This window comes from Oncorhynchus kisutch, linkage group LG9, assembly GCF_002021735.2.
Source record: "Oncorhynchus kisutch isolate 150728-3 linkage group LG9, Okis_V2, whole genome shotgun sequence".
NCBI classification, from domain to species: domain Eukaryota; kingdom Metazoa; phylum Chordata; class Actinopteri; order Salmoniformes; family Salmonidae; genus Oncorhynchus; species Oncorhynchus kisutch.
In genome coordinates, this window is record NC_034182.2 from 24,216,161 (window position 1) to 24,233,627 (window position 17,467).

At 43.3% G+C, this 17,467-nt stretch overlaps 1 protein-coding gene across 1 annotated transcript; it reads right to left on the reverse strand.

Annotated features, from left to right (window-relative positions):
- Positions 1-4,698: 4,698 nt before the first annotated feature.
- LOC109896946 (coagulation factor XIII A chain) lies at positions 4,699-17,044 on the reverse strand. The gene is made up of 15 exons (XM_020491413.2): positions 16,919-17,044; positions 13,986-14,170; positions 12,143-12,331; positions 11,327-11,575; positions 11,048-11,166; positions 10,677-10,784; positions 9,251-9,425; positions 8,816-8,954; positions 8,571-8,674; positions 8,199-8,287; positions 7,765-7,921; positions 6,939-7,214; positions 6,594-6,754; positions 5,496-5,632; positions 4,699-5,316 (listed from the first exon to the last, which is right to left on the reverse strand). The coding sequence occupies exons 2-15, from the start codon at positions 14,137-14,139 to the stop codon at positions 5,175-5,177; spliced, it is 2,199 nt and encodes a 732-aa protein (XP_020347002.2). The 5' UTR covers positions 14,140-14,170; positions 16,919-17,044; the 3' UTR covers positions 4,699-5,174.
- Positions 17,045-17,467: the final 423 nt, after the last annotated feature.

Below are 17,467 nucleotides of genomic sequence, written 5' to 3' on the forward strand. Positions count from 1 at the left end.
TCTTTCACTCAATGGAGGCTGCTGAGGGAAGGACGGCTCATAATAAAGGCTGGAATGGAGTAAATGGAATGGCATTAACCCTTTAAGGTGAATGCTCTAACTGTATCCCATGCTGATTAAGAGTTTCTGATAAATTACTCAAATATAAATATCTCCAGGATTTATTGCGGAATGCAGATAATGATCTCTTTACAATTAACATTGACACATACTGGCCCTATGTACACTCAAGTTTTACAACTGATGTAGCACATATTTGACACAAATGTTATGATAAAGTAGAACAGATATTTTGGAGTAGTTTGTCTGCACAGAAATGTCTGCATTTATTTTTTTTCTCATTTTTTTTTTCTATAGCTCATTTTCCAACTGGGTTCAGGGGACCATTGTTTGGGAATTGTGTAAATCACAGAAATAGAATGTAATTATTTATGTTGGATGTGCATAGATTTTAGAGAAATCCATCTTTCTTGCTGAATGTTGGACTTATATGGCAGAGGTTTTCCTTATGAGCCTTTCTCCTGGGATTCTTATTGCGCTTATTTATATCATTCAAAACTATATTTTCTTTCACAAAATTGCGTCAAACTATTGCTAAGTAAATTAAAATCGACAAAACAACACAGACTTCAAAGTGGAGTTTTTCTATCATCTCAATGTGTTCACAAAGAAGCAGAACAACACACTCACCTTGTCACACGGAAGCCATCTTCTCCAAATCACAGACGAGGAACTCTGTTTTCAGCATTGTGATGAAGTATCCCACTCTCTAATCTCTAATCTACATTTGTGTCTTGTCGCAGCAACTTCAGGTTATGATTTAATGACTTTAAAAAAAGGAACAGAAGGACACACACACGGTTATAGGCACACACGCACAAAGTACACACACACACACACACACACACGTCTCCCCAATCACATGACTTTATATCAACCCCTACACTTTGTGGTTTCTATCATCATGAACACCAAAGGTGCATGTAAAGCATTTTCACTCTCACTTCGCCTCTGATCATAAATCTATGCGCTGTGATAAATTACTTTGTTGTTTTCATTTGTAGACAATTGTTTTATTAAGTAGAAGTAGTGTACTATTAATTTTCTTTAATTTGATATAATTGTTTTCTTGAACAGAGTGCACTCTGCATGTACAGTGCATTCGGAAAGTATTCAGACCCCTTGACCTTTTCCACATTTTGTTACATTGCAGCCGTATTCTAAAATTGATTAAATAATTGTTTCCCTCATCAATCTACACACCATACCACATAATGACAAAACAGAAATACCTTATTTACATAAGTATTCAGACCCTTTGCTATGAGACTCGACATTGAGCTCAGGTGCATCCTGTTTCCATGAGATGTTTCTACAACTTGATTGGAGTCCACCTGTGGTAAATTCAATTGATTGGACATGATTTGTAAAGGTACACACCTATCTATATAAGGTCCAACAGTTGACAGTGCATGTCAGAGCAAAACCCAAGCCATGAGGTCGAAGGAATTGTCCATAGAGCTCAGAGACAGGATTATGTCGAGGCACAGATCTACCCAAATATTTCTGCAGCATTGAAGGTCCCCAAGAACACAGTGGCCTCCATCATTCTAAAATGGAAGAAGTTTGGAACCACCAAGACTCTTCCTAGAGCTGTCCGCCCGGCCAAACTGAGTAATCGGGGGAGAAGGGCCTTGGTCAGGGAGGTGACCAAGACCTGATGGTCACTCTGACAGAGCTCCAGAATTCCTCTGTGGAGATGGGAAAACTCTCCAGAAGGACAACCATCTCTGCTGTACTCCACCAATCAGGCCTTTATGGTAGTGGCCAGACGGAAGCCACTCCTCAGCCTGCTTGGAGTTTGCCAAAAGGCACCAAAAGGACTCTCAGACCATGAGAAACAAGATTCTCTGAATGCCTGAATGACGAGCGTCACGTCTGGAGGAAACCTGGCACCATCCCTACGGTGAAGCATGGTGGTGGCAGCATCACGCTGTGGGGATGTTTTTCAGCGGCAGGGACTGGGAGACTAGTCAGGATTGAGGGGAAGCTGAACGGAGCAAAGTACTGAGGGATCTTTGATGAAAACCTGCTCCTGGGCGCTCAGGACCTCAGACTGGGGCAAAGGTTCACCTTCCAACAGGACAACAACCCTAAGCACACAGCCAAGACAGCCAATACAAAAATTATCTTATTTTTCCATTTCATGACATAAGCCCATTTTCTGGACATATCCACTGAATTTAGTCTTCAGAAATAACACCAGGGTTTGATTTGACAGCTTGGATCCCGTGTGGATTTTAGTTTCCATACAAGTCTGTCCTTGAGTGACATGCGTTTTTCTGGATTTTTTTGTTGTTATTCTGTCTCTCACTGTTCAAATAAACCTACCATTAAAATTATAGACGGATCATTTCTTTGTCAGTGGGCAAACATACAAAATCAGCAGGGGATCAAATACTTTTTTCCCTCACTGTACACTTAGGTTGGAGTCATTAAAACTCACTTTTCAACCACTACACAAATTTCTTGTTAACAAATTATAGTTTTGGCAAGTCGGTAGGACATCTACTTTGTGCATGGCACAAGTAATTTTTCCAACAATGGTTTACAGACAGATTATTTCACTTAGAATTCACTGTATCATAATTCCATTGGGTCAGAAGTTTACATACACTAAGTTGACTGTGCCTTTAAACAGCTTGGAAAATTCCAGAAAATGATGTCATGGCTTTAGAAGCTTCTGATAGGCCAATTGACATCATTTGAGTCAATTGGAGGTGTACCTGTGGATGTATTTCAATGCCTACCTTCAAACTCAGTGCCTCTTTGCTTGACATCATGGGAAATTCCAAAGAAGTCAGCCAAGACCTCAGAAAAAAATTGTAGACCTGCACAAGTCTGGTTCATCCTTGGGAGCAATTTCCAAATGCCTGAAGATACCACGTTCATCTGTACAAACAATAGCACGCAAGTATAAACACCATGGAACCATGAACTGTTTGGCCATAATGACCATTGTTATGTTTGGAGGAAAAAGGGGGAGGCTTGCAAGCCGAAGAACACCATCCCAACCGTGAAGCACGGGGGTGGAAGCATCATGTTGTGGGGGTGCTTTGCTTCAGGAGGGATTGGTGTACTTCACAAAATAGATGTCATCGTGAGGAAGGAAAATTATGTGGATATATTGAAGCAACATCTCAAGACATCAGTCAGGAAGTTAAAGCTTGGTCTCAAATGTGTCTTCCAAATGGACAATGACCCAAAGCATACTTCCATAGTTGTGGAAAAATGGCTTAAGGACAACAAAGTCAAGGTATTGGAGTGGCCATCACAAAGCCCTGACCTCAATCCCATATAACATTTCTGGGCAGAACTGAAAAAGAGTGTGGGAGCAAGGAGGTCTACAAACCTGACTCAGTTACACCAGCTCTGTCAGGAGGAATGGGCCAAAATTCACCCAACTTATTGTGGGAAGCTTGTGGAAGGCTACCCGAAACATTTGACCGAAGTAAAACAATTTAAAGGCAATGCTACCAAATACTAATTGAGTGTATGTAAACTTCTGACCTACTGGGAATGTGATGAAAGAAGTAAAAGCTGAAATAAATAATTCTCTCTACTATTATTCTGACACTTCAGATTCTTAAAGTAAAGTGGGGATCCTAACTGATTTAAGACAGGGAATTTTTACTCGGATTTAAATGTCAGGAATTGTGAAAAACTGAGTTTAAATGTATTTGGCTAAGGTGTATGTAGACTTCCGACTTCAACTGTATGATTCAGAGACAGTTGTATGAGGCTGTGCTGCTTGTGTTAGTAAGTAACTACACTTTCAATTTGAGCCTCTTAGTTTCATCATGCTCTATGTTCTACATCTAAAATAAATACTCTTGTATTTCTGGCTCATTTTCAAATTATGGTTTTATAGATTTAAGTCTGGCAAAATAGAGATTGTAGTATGATATCAGGTATTATCATGCTGGCCTTTGCTGGACACGGATTTGAACTGTTGAACAGAGTTGGTCTCAGCGTGTAAAAGAGGATACTGTTCTTAAATAGTTTTGGTAAAATAATAGCTTGAAACATTTCATGTTTACACAGGCAGCTCAGTTCTGATCTTTTGACACTTATTTGCTATATCTGATACATATCTGATCTTTTCCCAATGTGTAAACAGAAAGAAAACACATGGAATCTGGTCTTTTGAGTTCTGATTCATACCACATACGTGTTTGTACATGTAGTATATATTTTTGGCACATGACCTGCCACCACCAAGACTACCACACCAAATTTGGATAGGAACAGTGAAAGAAAATGAGCATTGCATCTGCGTGCTATTTCAGAGAATACGTCAGTGTGAATGCGCTAATCTGATATGGGTGTCAGAACAGTACAGGGGGAAAAAATTGTACATGAAGTAAAAACCTTAGGATGAAAGAAAGAAACCCCTAGACTTGTGTGGAGTTGAACGAAGCACAGACGTGCTTATGTCACTTACTCACTCATCCCTGTCGCGCATAGGGCAAGGTCCACAACTTCAGCCTTCGAACTGGGTGCTCGAAGAACTCTAATTTTGACAGCATGCATGTAGGCCGATAGGATACGTTCAATATTTGATTTCAAAAGATCTTATCTGGACATTTCAAAACCAAAGTATATTGCCATAAAAACACAATAATTGATAACATGCAATCATATTCATGTTCATCTTTTTAATTTGGGTTACTTAAGTATTTATCTTGCATAGAAGTCAAAACAGAAAAGAAAAGGAAACAGGGATATTTAACTTTTCATCAATTTCAATAAATGTTGCATCTTGTGGTTAGAAAATGTTGCATCTCTTGTGAAGATAGATTGAACCATGTATTAGGCCTAACATTCAAGCCCAATCTCTAATCTGTTGGTAGCTGGGCTGTATTAGCTATGATGTAGTTGTGTTTTCCTTGTATAGAAATGAAAACAAATACATTGAACTACACCAAATGTTGCATAGTTAAAAAAAATATTGCCTCTTTTGTGAAATTACATGATCCATCCAAGAAGAAGAAGAAGAAGAAGAAGAAATGAATATCTTAATTGTTGCTTGCTGGGCTCTAACTGAGCTGTAAATAGGTTGTCTAGCTGTGCTATAGATGTCTTGTATAGCTGTGCCATCTCCCTTGTGCTGCTCAGGGCTTGACGGTCAGCTGGGCCTGACCGTACACCTGCCTGAGTGCAGCACAGTCCAGACTGGCCATCAGCTTGGTGGGTCCCTCCCTTCGCGGGGTAAAACTCTCTGTCCAATTCAGGGACGAGCCAGCCAGGATCAGACTGGAATACACACATATACACACATGAGTATATACACACACACACACACACACACACACACACACACACACACACACACACACACACACACACACACACACACACACACACACACACACACACACACACACACACACACACACACACACATACATACATACATGTATCACTCTGCTCACCTGTAATGTTTATACTTGGGTGGCATGACTCCTGGCCCCTCCACGCGAATATACACATCCTCCAGGTTGAACTTGAACGGGTTGGTGAACTCCACAGTCACAAACATCTCCTCACTTACCTTAGCCAGACCAGACACCTACAGAGAGGGGATGAGAGTTGGTCCTGATCCTGTCTGTGAAGACCCAGCAAGGATCGATAAACTGAGCATATTTGGAAAATACTTTGCATTCTATACCAGGGATGTCAAACTCATTTTGCAGAATTCAGTCTTTATTTGGTCTTCAACGCGGTCCGGAGGGCTGCACTGAAACTTGGTTATATTTCCTTGCAGTCCAAAATTAGCCCAAAATAGTCCGCTATTGTCACGCCCTGGTCTTAGTATTTTGTGTTTTTCTTATTTATTTGGTCAGGCCAGGGTGTGACATGGGTTTATTTTGTGTTGTGTTTATGTATAGGGGTTTTTCGTAGGTATTGGGATTGTGGCTGAGTAGGGGTGTCTAGCATAGTCTATGGCTGCCTGAGGCTGTTCTCAATCAGAGTCAGGTGATTCTCGTTGTCTCTGATTGGGAACCATATTTAGGTAGCCTGGGTTTCACTGTGTGTTTGTGGGTGATTGTTCCTGTCTCAGTGTGTTTGTATTCACCAGATAGGCTGTATAGGTTTTCACGTTCCGTTTCTTGTTTTTGTATTTTGTCGTGTTTATTCATTTCATTAAACATGTATCGAACTAACCACGCTGCATTTTGGTCCGACTCTCCTTCGACGGAAGAAAGCCGTTACAGCTATGAATTTTTCAGTGCTCCCTGACTGTCTAGCTTTCATTTAGCTGATTATTAGCAACGCTGAACACAGTCAAGATATTATATGAATGCAGGTCCATTATAATTTCTACAATTTCGATTTGGTTTTTGTCATTTTAAAGAATATTGAGTTCGCCCCCCCCAACACCCACCCCAAAACATAACAAATGTGCCGGATTGGACCCCTTGCGGGGGGGGGGGGGGGGGCGTATGTTTGACACCCCTGCTCTATAGAGTACAAATTGATTTGTTTCAGGCTGTGTGCATATTACCACTCCTAAAAACATGACCTCTGACCTGGACAGAGAGTTTGGGGTTGTGAAGAGTGACGACCCTCATGGCGGTGACAATCTGACCCGTCTCCTTGACCTTCCCAGTGGCAATGAAGTGGAGGTTGGCCTGCTCCACCAGCTTTCTCATGTAGTCCTGGGAACGCACCTGGATCACCTTCTTCTCAGCTGTGGACACACAGAGATGACTTTCTTAGGATATGCTTTGTCTCCTTGAGTTTGACTTTCATTTGCATGTATTTTGTCGGGTCTTGCTTTAGAAATGTTGGAGAGCAACTGGCTTGCCACTAGTAACTAGAATATTGATCTTACAAGAACCCAGTAACCAACACACACCACCCCACCTGCCCACCTTTCATGGGATCCAATGTCACTTTAGGGGTCTTGAAGAGGAACTCAGAGCTGGTGACTCCTGTGTAATACACCACGTTGCCACTGACATACATCTCCCCGGTGCGAGCCTGGCCACTCTTGTTGTTGAACTCCAGCTTCAGCTCGAAGTCATCGCCCACCCTCACCTCGATCAGGGGCATGTTCAGCTCCACGTCAGCCTCTGGAAGGGTGACCTTCTCACGCTGACAACCGTACTCCTCTGCCTTCTCCAGAACAGTGCGCTCCTCGGGGCTACCTGTGGATGTAGGAGACCACAGACGACAGGGAAAGATTATATGGTTTGTTTCAGAAGTAGTCCCCATTCAGAATCTGGGTTTTTCGAGTGGTCGTACCTTGTTCACACAGAGACAAAACCCTTCTTTTAACATTTAAATCAAATCAAATGTTATTTGTCACATGCCCCGAATACAACAGATTAAATTCACATGTAAATTTGAGTTATAGATCTGTCATTCTCACTGAAAGAAAGTCCAAGAAATGTTAGATTTGTTCTGAGCCCTATTTATCTGCTACTCGTGCTTAAGTTTCATCTTTGTGTCGTTTACTTTCAGTTCTGTACACCAGCTTCAAACAGCTGAAAATGCCGCTGTTTAGATGGTACAATGACTCTCTGCATGATACTTGCTTGTTTTGTCACGTACACTGAAATTAGGCGAAACTATTAGAATTTTAGCCAGCAGGAAATGTTGGAGTGATTTCTGCATAGGTCATTTTTAATCTGTGTCTGGGAAAGTGTCCCTTTAGGCTTTTTGCTCTGCGACGCTCCCTCCTCCCTCCTCTCTTACCTTCGGGGAACTTGTACTGGTCAGTGATGTCACGCCGGGTGTCCTGGCCGGGAGCTTTGGTCACCACCATCCTACCAACATGGCTGCTGTTGACTTTGACCGGCTCCAGGGTTCCGTCTCGGGGGTTCCGCGAGTAGAACACCACATCACTGTTCACCTATAGGGTAAAAAATGGGACACATTCATCATGTAAAATTCCAGTAACTATCTATTGATATGTTTAGTCATATATAAGTCATATATACTAGTAATACCAAAACACATGTGCTGGTACCGTATGTTCACGACTACAATTGAGCTCACTGATTCAAACTGATGCAAACAAAAATTGACTGTCTTGGAAAGTGACCAATAAGGGGTTGTAACATTTTGTATACCGTCCTGTGCAGTTGGTGTTTTGCGCCACTAGGATGGCTCATTGTTGTCGTATTTACCTCAGCAAACACGAAAGGTGCGTCGAACGGGAAGCAGATCTGGCCATGTTTGATGGCCTGGACAGACGCAGGGCCACACCTGTACATCCCTGGATACAATGAAAGACACATTAGGACTTAGTAATATCCCAAATAATGATATAATATAGTAACTACACAGCATGTACATTTCATAACATGGTTATGTAAAAAATTATAACATAGTCAGTTAAATTGTGTGTTTGTGTGTGTGTTTGTGTGTGTGTTTCTGTGTGTGTGTGTGTGTTTGTTTCGGCGTGTGTGTGTGTTTCTGTGTCTGTGTGCGTGTTGCTGCGTATGTGTGCGCGTGTGCGTGCGTGCGTGCGTACATGCTTGTGTGTATGAACACCTCACCATCACTGGTCTCTTGGGGCGTAGCATCCACAGCCTGCCAGCCCCCAAACCCTTGAGGAAGGTCTGGCCTGCTCATGTAGCACTCGTTCCAGCAATGGTAGTTCCTACGGCAACACATCCATTCCATTATTTGACATTACCATAAATCATTCTAAATGCAGTCTCTCCACTCATGAATTGTATTTTTAAATGCTCAAATCAAATCAAATCAGAAAGTGATTTGTCTGTCACTGGAACAATTGTACCAGATAGAGTCCTTGGTGCGTTGCTTGTCAATTCTGCCGTTCTCATCCAGGATGATGTCAGTTTTCAGGTTGCCGTCGTTGTCGTGGGAAGAGAAGAAGTTGGTGACAACCCTGGCGGGGATCCCCAGACAGCGCAAGACTGCCGAGGGGGAAGGAAAGAAACTGTATCATCAGCAACAACAACAAAATGTTCAGACTTTTTGGGGGGATTCTGCACATCAAATAGTAGGAAATTAATTTGAGTGATTAATTATGAAATCCTCCCAAATATTTCACTCATTATCATTGTAAAAATCCAAAAACTTTGCCTAAATGATTTTTGGGAGATCCTAGTTAAACATTTCTGGAATCATTAAAGATTTCAGAAATGTGTCAATTTCAAAAATTGAATTTTCTGAAAGTTTGGGGAATATTGTAGCCTTATGCAGGTCTCACAGGTGTTAAAGACGGCAGCGTAGACCCAGCACTGGGCATAGCAGACAGGCATCTTGCTGCTGGAGTAGTTGAGGAGGATCTCAGTACTTCCAGTCCAGGAGGTGGGTGCCACTCCGTAGGTGTAGTCACCACTCCAGCTCCCCACCAGCACCCCGTCGTCGTCACGAGAGTTCAGCTGGGAGAGAGAGGCAAACATACGGTTGGCTGCATCCAAAATGGCACCCTATTTCCTTTACAGTGCACTTCTTTTGAAAAGAGCCTTATGGGCCCTGGTCAAAAGTAGTGCATTATATAGGGAATACACTGGTCAAAAGTAATGCATTATATAGGGAATACCCGGGACAAAAGTAGTGCATTATATAGGAAATACCTTGGTTAAAAGTAATGCATTATATAGGGAATACCCTGGTCAAAAGTAATGCATTATATAGGGAATACCCGGGACAAAAGTAGTGCATTATATAGGAAATACCTTGGTTAAAAGTAATGCATTATATATGGAATACCTTGGTCAAAGGTAATGCATTATATGTGAAATAGAGTGCCATTTTGGATGCAAACAGCCTGTTACAAGCTTATGAGTTGTAAGTACAAATCTCTCTTCTGTACAAATGAAGAAGAGGGCACGACAAAACCTATTCCCCCTTAGGAGACTGAAAAGATTTGGCATGGGTCCTCAGATCCTCAAATGGTTCTACAGCTGCACCATCGAGAGCATGGTTGCATCACTGCCTGGTTTGGCAACTGCTCTGCCTCCGACCGCAAGGCACTACAGAGGGTAGTGTGAACAGCCCTGTACATCACTGGGGCCAAGCTTCCTGCCATCCAGGACCTCTATACCAGGCAGTGTCAGAGAAAGGCCCTAAAAATGGTCAAAGACTCCAGCCACCCTAGTCATAGACTGTTCTCTCTGTTACCACACGGCAAGCGGTACCAGAGCGCCAGACTACTTGCAATGCCCCTCCCCCCACCCCCTCTCTTCCTCTTTTACACCGCTGCTACTCTCTGTTGTTATCATCTATGCATAGTCACTTTAGTAACTCTACCTACATGTGCATATTACCCCGCACATTGACTCTATACCAGTACCCCGCATATATAGTCTCGCTATTGATATTTTACTGCTGCTCTTTAATTACTCGTGACTTTTTCTTATCGTTATCCACATTTGTTTTAACTGCATTGTTGGTTAGGGGCTCGGAAGTAAGCATTTCACTGTAAGGTCTGCACTTGTTGTATCTGACACATGTGACTAATACAATGTGATTTGATTTGAAACGTGTCTTCTGGCAAGGAGTCTTTTCTCAAGCCGCCATGGAGTCCCCCCCCCCCCTATAAATCTACTGTATGAAACGGTTGCACTGTAAGAACGTTGCGATCTTAACGGGTTCTCTGTATGGACCGGTGGTAACCCCGTAACCCTCACCATGGCTGAGGCCTTCCGGGCTACTTTGATGGGGTCCCCCCTGTTGGTGATGGGCATGGCAGCTTTATCCATGATGAACAGACACGCATCCAGCACCCCGTAGTCAAACTGCAACAAGCAAAGTTCAGTTAAGTGTGCACTGAACTTCTTTGATGATCACAGAGAGAATCAGACGGTGTCTTAAAGCCAAAACAAAAAGGTGACAGACAGGTCATGTGTATGGACCTAGAAACAACCGTCTTGCTATTTGACGTATAATGACTTGCATGCACAGTAGTTCTAAATGAATTCTGCATGGTGCAGATAGCGTATCACCACACCAAAAACCAATCATTGCGTAGCTAGTAGTGTTGCACTGGGTCTCTCTGTACCTGGCCAAAGTTCCAGGGCCTCTCGGACACGTCGTCAAACGCCCCGTGGTAGATGACCCCCACCTCGTTGAGAACACACTCCTCCCTCTCATTGCCGTCATCCAGGAACACAGAATCAGCTGGTGGAAGGAAGCCAGAACAATAGAATGGAATCTATTATCGGAATGTAGATGAATAGACGAATGAGATTAATAGAGCTAAATCAATCAATCAATCAGCACAAACAACTGTTGTGGGAACAGGCTAGTGTGATTGCTGTCATCAGTGAGTGTCACAGACCTGCCGCCCAGGGGTTGAACAGGATATAGACGTCTCGACTCTCGTCCTGCCTTGTCCTGCGGATTCCGTATGGCGTCACCACCGCCACGTACGTGCGCCACTTTCCCACAATGCAGTCGGGCGCTGGGGTGATCCCCACCGTGACCACGTTGTCTGCGCTGTCCACCACCCGGCCGGCCCACGGGCTCTGGCGATCACTGGCCACAGACACAGGGATGTAGGTGCCCTTACTAAACTGGGGACTGCCCCCTGGTGGATAGGAGGAACAGGGGAATGACATGTCAGGGCAGGGGTATACCTAGCTCTGGTCTTTGGCTCCGGGGTGCAGTTTCTTCTAGGTACAGATCTAGGATCAACTTCCCATCCCCCAAACCTAACCTTTACCATTAGTGGAGAAAATGTAAAACAGACCAAAGATCAGGGTCTAGGGGCAACTTCACCCTACACCAAGCCTTACTAACACCCTGGACTAGAGCTATGGTAGACCTATGGTAGACCTAACCACTGATACAGGGAAGAAAGATAAATACCTGCACATATTCTTCCTTAGTTTTATTATGTTTCAAGTGGCGGTTATAATTAAGTGCGGGGAACATTCAATGAAAAAAGATACAATGAATGTTCCCGCACTTAATGTAACCGTCACTTGAAACATAATGAAACTATATTTTTTCATTCCTTTACCTTTGGTACCCTGCATCTGGATGCAAGTTTCTAGATGTACGTACAGTAAACTACTTCTTAACCACTGATACAGAGTTAGACCTTTTTTTTTAGCTTAGGAAACTTTTTTTAGGTGTTTCATTTTTATCTCACCGATGACGAACTCCACAGCGAACTGGTCGTCGGAGGGCTTGTAGGGACGGTCGAAGGTCACCTTCAGCTGGAACTCCTGTCCCCTGCGAACGATGAGGTTGTCAGTGGCATACAGGTGGGTGGTGTGCTGCCGCTTATTGACCTCGTCTGGCTTCCGCAGCATGTTCACGTCCCAGATGTCCAAGAACTCTGATAGGATAGTAGGAAGAGAACGAGGAAGAGAGAGATGAGGAGAGAGGAATATAAAAGGGAAGAAAGAGAGATGCAGACTTGTCATCGTAACTTGGGCCCTGATATTTTTCCATGTGACCTTGAGCAGTTATTTCAATACACCTCTGTTTCAGCAAAAAAAGCTGAGGGATGGGCCTGGAGAAATGTACCGTCTCTCAAATTCATAGACAGAGCTATGGATGCAGAGGTAGGTCCTAAAAATGGTCAAAGGCTCCAGCCACCCAAGTCACAGACTGTTATCTCTGCTACCGCACGGCAAGCCGTACCGGGGCGACAAGTCTGGGACCAAAAGGCTTCTGAACAGCTTCTACCCCCAAGCCAATAGACTCCTGAACATCTAGTCAAATGGCCAACCAGACTGTTTGCATTGACCCCCCCCCCCTCCCTCACCCCCTCTCACGCCCTCTTTACACCACTGCTACTCTCTCGATTCTATCTTCAACATAACGTAACGTATGGAATCCTGCAAGTTCAAATGTATGAAGAGTGGTAGAGACATTCTGAAGGCCGATTACGTTGCGTGTTCAACTTTGGGAACCTTCTCATCTTAGGGTAGACAGACAGCTTTGTCTGTAGACTGTGGTGACGTATAGTAAAAATTATGAACTGTAGTCGAAGATCAACAACGTGGTTGTTGTTGGTTGTTCTTTTTGGGAAACTCGCTACAAGATATTATTTAGATGGCTATGACTGTCACACCCTGATCTGTTTCACCTGTTTTGTGCTTGTATTCACCCCCCTCCAGGTGTCGCTCATCTGCCCCATTATCCCCTGTGTATTTATACCTGTGTTCTCTGTTTGTCTGTTTCCAGTTTGTCTTGTCTCGTCACACCTACCAGCATTTTTCCCGTATTCCTGTTTTCGCTCTAGTCCCTGTTTTCTATTTTCCCCGGTTTTTACCATTATACCTGCCCTGACCCTGAGCCTTCCTGCCGTTCTGTGCCTTTCGGACTCTGCTCTGGATTACTGACCTCTGCCTGCCCTTGACTTGTCATTTGCCTGCCCCCTGATTTTGTAATAAACTTTTTTTTACTTTGAACTTTACTTTGAATTACCTATCACGAGGGGACAAGCTGAAGTCGCTTCCAGTCTGTTAGAGGTTCTATATTCCAGTCAGTCCATTCTTATTCAGAACCCTGCCTTGTGTTTCTAGGCCTGCCTTGTGTTTCTAGGCCTGCCTTGTGTTTCTAGGCCTGCCTTGTGTTCTAGCGAGATAATGCTGAGGAAAGGAGAACAGTGATGAGGCTGGTAGACCCAGGATGTGTCTGACGGCGTGCGTTAAGATAACTCTGAACGGAATGCCATTCATTTGTCAGCCAGCCTCCTAAATCTACAGGAAACGTGTCGTTGTAGGGTCTCTTATCGTTTGTGACCAAGGCACATACTGACTCACAAACCAACACTCTGACATACAAACACACTTCTGTCTCTCTCTGTCGCACACCACACACACACTCAAACACACACACACACACACACACACACACACACACACACACACACACGTGCACCCCCCCCCCACACACACACACACACACACACACACACACACACACACACACACACACACACACACACACACACACACACACAGGCTCCTTCTCCTCCTCACCCTGGAGTGGAGGGGGTCCTCGGGGCATCAGGCCGAAGGGCTCGAACTCGGGCACCTCCTCCCCATCTGCATTGGAGGTGGCGATGGGGGCGGCACTGCGTCCGCGGTGTGACACCTGGGGTTGTGGCTTGGCGGCGGGCTCTGAGTCAGACATGGTACCAGCGCTGAAACGTCACCTTACGGGCCTGGGACACAGACAAATGGACGAACAGAGAGAGACAGAGACAGAGAGTCAAACAGACAAGCAGACAATTCCTAGGTATGGTATCATATCACATGACGACTCCATTCATATTCAGCTAGCCCTTGGGGAGGACACTCCCAGTTGTGCTGCAGATGCTAAGAGATGAACTGTTCCCACAAACCACCTGTTTCACATTGAGGTAGGGCAGCAATAGCGAACTTGAGTACTGACCTGGATGAGGTGCACGTAAACTTTAACACAAACCACATGTCAAAACAATTATATATATTACATTTGACATTTTCGTCATTTAGCTGACGCTCGTATCTAGAGCGACTTACAATTAGTGCATTCATCTTAAGTTGGCTAGGTGAGACAACACACATCACAATCGTATCAAGTACATTTTCCCTCAACAAAGTACTCATCAGCGAAGTCCGTGCTAGTAGGCCTTTGGGAACCACTTCTATGTGTGTATTAGTGTGCATTATTGTAGTGACTAGGTCAGAAAACATAGGTTTGAAATGCTCAGTGGTTTCACCGAATAGAGCCTGTGCTTATTTTTTCTTTCATTGTTTATTTCCGTGCTGTGTAAAGAGGAGCCTACTGAGGGTGTGATTCCAGAAAAGCAGTTGGCAAGGTCAGACATTTTGGGGTGTTTGGTTGTTTGTTTTGGCATGTTGTGTTATTCTCCGTCCCTTGTGGTCAGTGTGTCACCCGACTGTGCCGTTAATCTTAAAATTAGAGAGAGAAAATGGGTGGTAAATGACAAGGGAAACTTTAGTGTCAGTGTGTGGGGGACACAACCATGTCATCAGATTCCTTTGCTTAGAATCAATGTGTATTTATTTGTTGTTGTAATATTTATAATTTTCACAACGAGTAGTGTACCAGTAAAATTATGCCAGTATCTGTGGTAAAACTAACAAATTACCTTGCACATTTACAATTAGTTAGGTAATAATATACATTAACAAACTATAAGTAAGTCCAAACTTAGCGGTCCATAAAATGACAAGCTATTAGACCCCATCATATAGTACAAGCAGTGGTGCAACATTACTAATAGTGGGTTGAATGTAAATAATAATCTCAAGACATACCGTAAGTCAATAAAGCAGCACTGAAAAAGAATTACCTCAACCAACCGTCCCCTGGGGGTCTCTTCTTTTAAAGCCTATTTTATTTGAGGTTAGGAGAGGGGGGGGGTTTAATGGAAATGATTATGTAAGTATGGTAATGCTGTTTTAGTAATTAAATACACAATGGTAGTTTTAATGAAAATGTAAGTATGGCACAATATACATCATGCAGCTTTGTGGCACAAACAACTATTTAAGAATTTAGTTATGTAATGGGCGTGTGCTGTGCTGTGCTGGTCGAGGAGAAGGGTTGGGGTGTGGGATGGTCTCCTGCCAGTGTTGGAAAGGTGAGTCATGGACCTGCACAGTGAAAGCACTGTTTCACCTTGGCACACACACACACACACACCAGGCACACACACACACACACACACACAAACATGTGTGCACGCACACTCACATCGTGCCGTCACCCCCTTCAGCTGAACATTAGCTGGTCAATGCTGATTGTGGAGAAACAACATCACCACAGGTTTTTATCGATGTTTTCTGGGACAGTGCTGTGCCTTTTTGTGGTGGAAATGCTGCAAGTTATTACTATTTTTAGCTATTAGTCAATGGATGATGCCATATAATACTGTTTGTATAGGGTAACATGTTCATAGGGCAAAATAAATGATTGTGCAAAGTGCAAAAAATACCGCAAACCTTATTATAATATATAGAAATCCTCCCTGTATGATGCAATTTGCATCATATGAAGCAAAACACAGCATCGTACGATGCAAAATGCATCACACAGGGACGATTTCTGTATTTTGAAAGTTATATATCTTGAAATCTCGATTGCTGATGAGCAAAATATTTTGGGACTATGTCAACAATGTACTAATGAAACAAATACCAAAAGATAGTTTTTGGGTGGAGTTTTCCTTTAATTCGATTTTTTTCTTGAACAATGTGTGTTACAAAGAGGTGACTATTTAAATAGCGTTTCGTAAACGGAGCAATATGTAAATTGTGTTCTCTTTATGACGCACATTGTTGAAGAGTGTGCTCTAATTTCGTCATGCTACCAGATTATATTTAGGTTTTTAATATTTTTTTGCACTTTGCACAGTGCTCCTGCGCTACGGAAATGTCCCCCATATACACAGTTTTATGTAGTGTGTACTTAGACACGGAAGCATTGTGCAAAGAACAAATGTGACTCCTGAAAGGTAAAAATGATCCATAGTTTAACATCATCTTACAACAACTTGTGGTTGTAAAGGAAAAGAGAAAACACAGAAGCAAATACCCCTGATTCTGAACCATTCAAACCAGCACTCAGTTCTCACTCTGGTACTGTAATATTAGCTTCCATTTAGGACTCTCATTAGCCCACAGCCCCCCCTCCACCCCACCCCATAATAAACTCTGCTTTTACCAGCATTTGGACGTTTCCTAGAGGGAAAAAAGGTGTACTATTATACAGCAAAACGACAAAGAGTACTGCAACTGAATTTAGAGTACTGCAACTGAATTTAGAGTACTGCAAATGATGCATTCTATGAGGCATCGCATTACTTTTTATCAAAGCATTGTCAAATACATGCAGTATCAAAAAAAATAGATTGGAGACAGTAAACATTGCTTGACCAGTGACCACTGAAGAGTAAACTCACCTCTGTAGAAGTTGAAGAAGCTGCAGTTGTCTGATAGAGTCGATCCTCAGGGGCTGAGTGTCTGTCTCTCTCACACACAAAGACAGGCTGCTGCTGGGGTCCCTCTGAATCCATTTATATACAGGAAAGGGAAGGGCCCTCTCCATGGCAGAGATAGGCCGTGTGTATATGTGTGTGTGTGTGTGTGTGTGTGTGCGTGTGTGTGTGTGTGTGTGTGTGTGTGTGCTCATGTGTGTGTGTATTTGCAAGCGAGTCAGCCCCAGGGAGAGTGGTTGCTGGGATGGGCTTGTGAGTGTGTGTGTGTCAAATCAAATCAAATTGTATTGGCCACATACACATGGTTAGCAGATGTTATTGCGAGTGTAGCGAAATGCTTGTGCAAAGTTTCCTAAGGACTAGAAGCGAGGTGTGTGTGTGTGTGTGTGTGTGTGTGTGTGTGTGTGTGTGTGTGTGTGTGTGTGTGTGTGTGTGTGTGTGTGTGTGTGTGTGTGTGTGTGTGTGTGTGTGTGTGTGTGTGTGTGAGTGTGTGTGTGTGTGTGTGTGTGTGTG

Excerpts from the sequence above, each read along its gene's own strand:
- LOC109896946 (XM_020491413.2), bottom strand. The coding sequence starts at position 14,139 with ATGTCTGACTCAGAGCCCGCCGCCAAGCCACAACCCCAGGTGTCACAC. Across the intron at positions 8,955-9,250 it reads CGCTGCCGTCTTTAACACCT|TCTTGCGCTGTCTGGGGATC; the intron begins GTGAGACCTGCA and ends CCCCCTCGGCAG. Across the intron at positions 5,633-6,593 it reads ACCCCAAACTCTCTGTCCAG|GTGTCTGGTCTGGCTAAGGT; the intron begins GTCAGAGGTCAT and ends CCCTCTCTGTAG.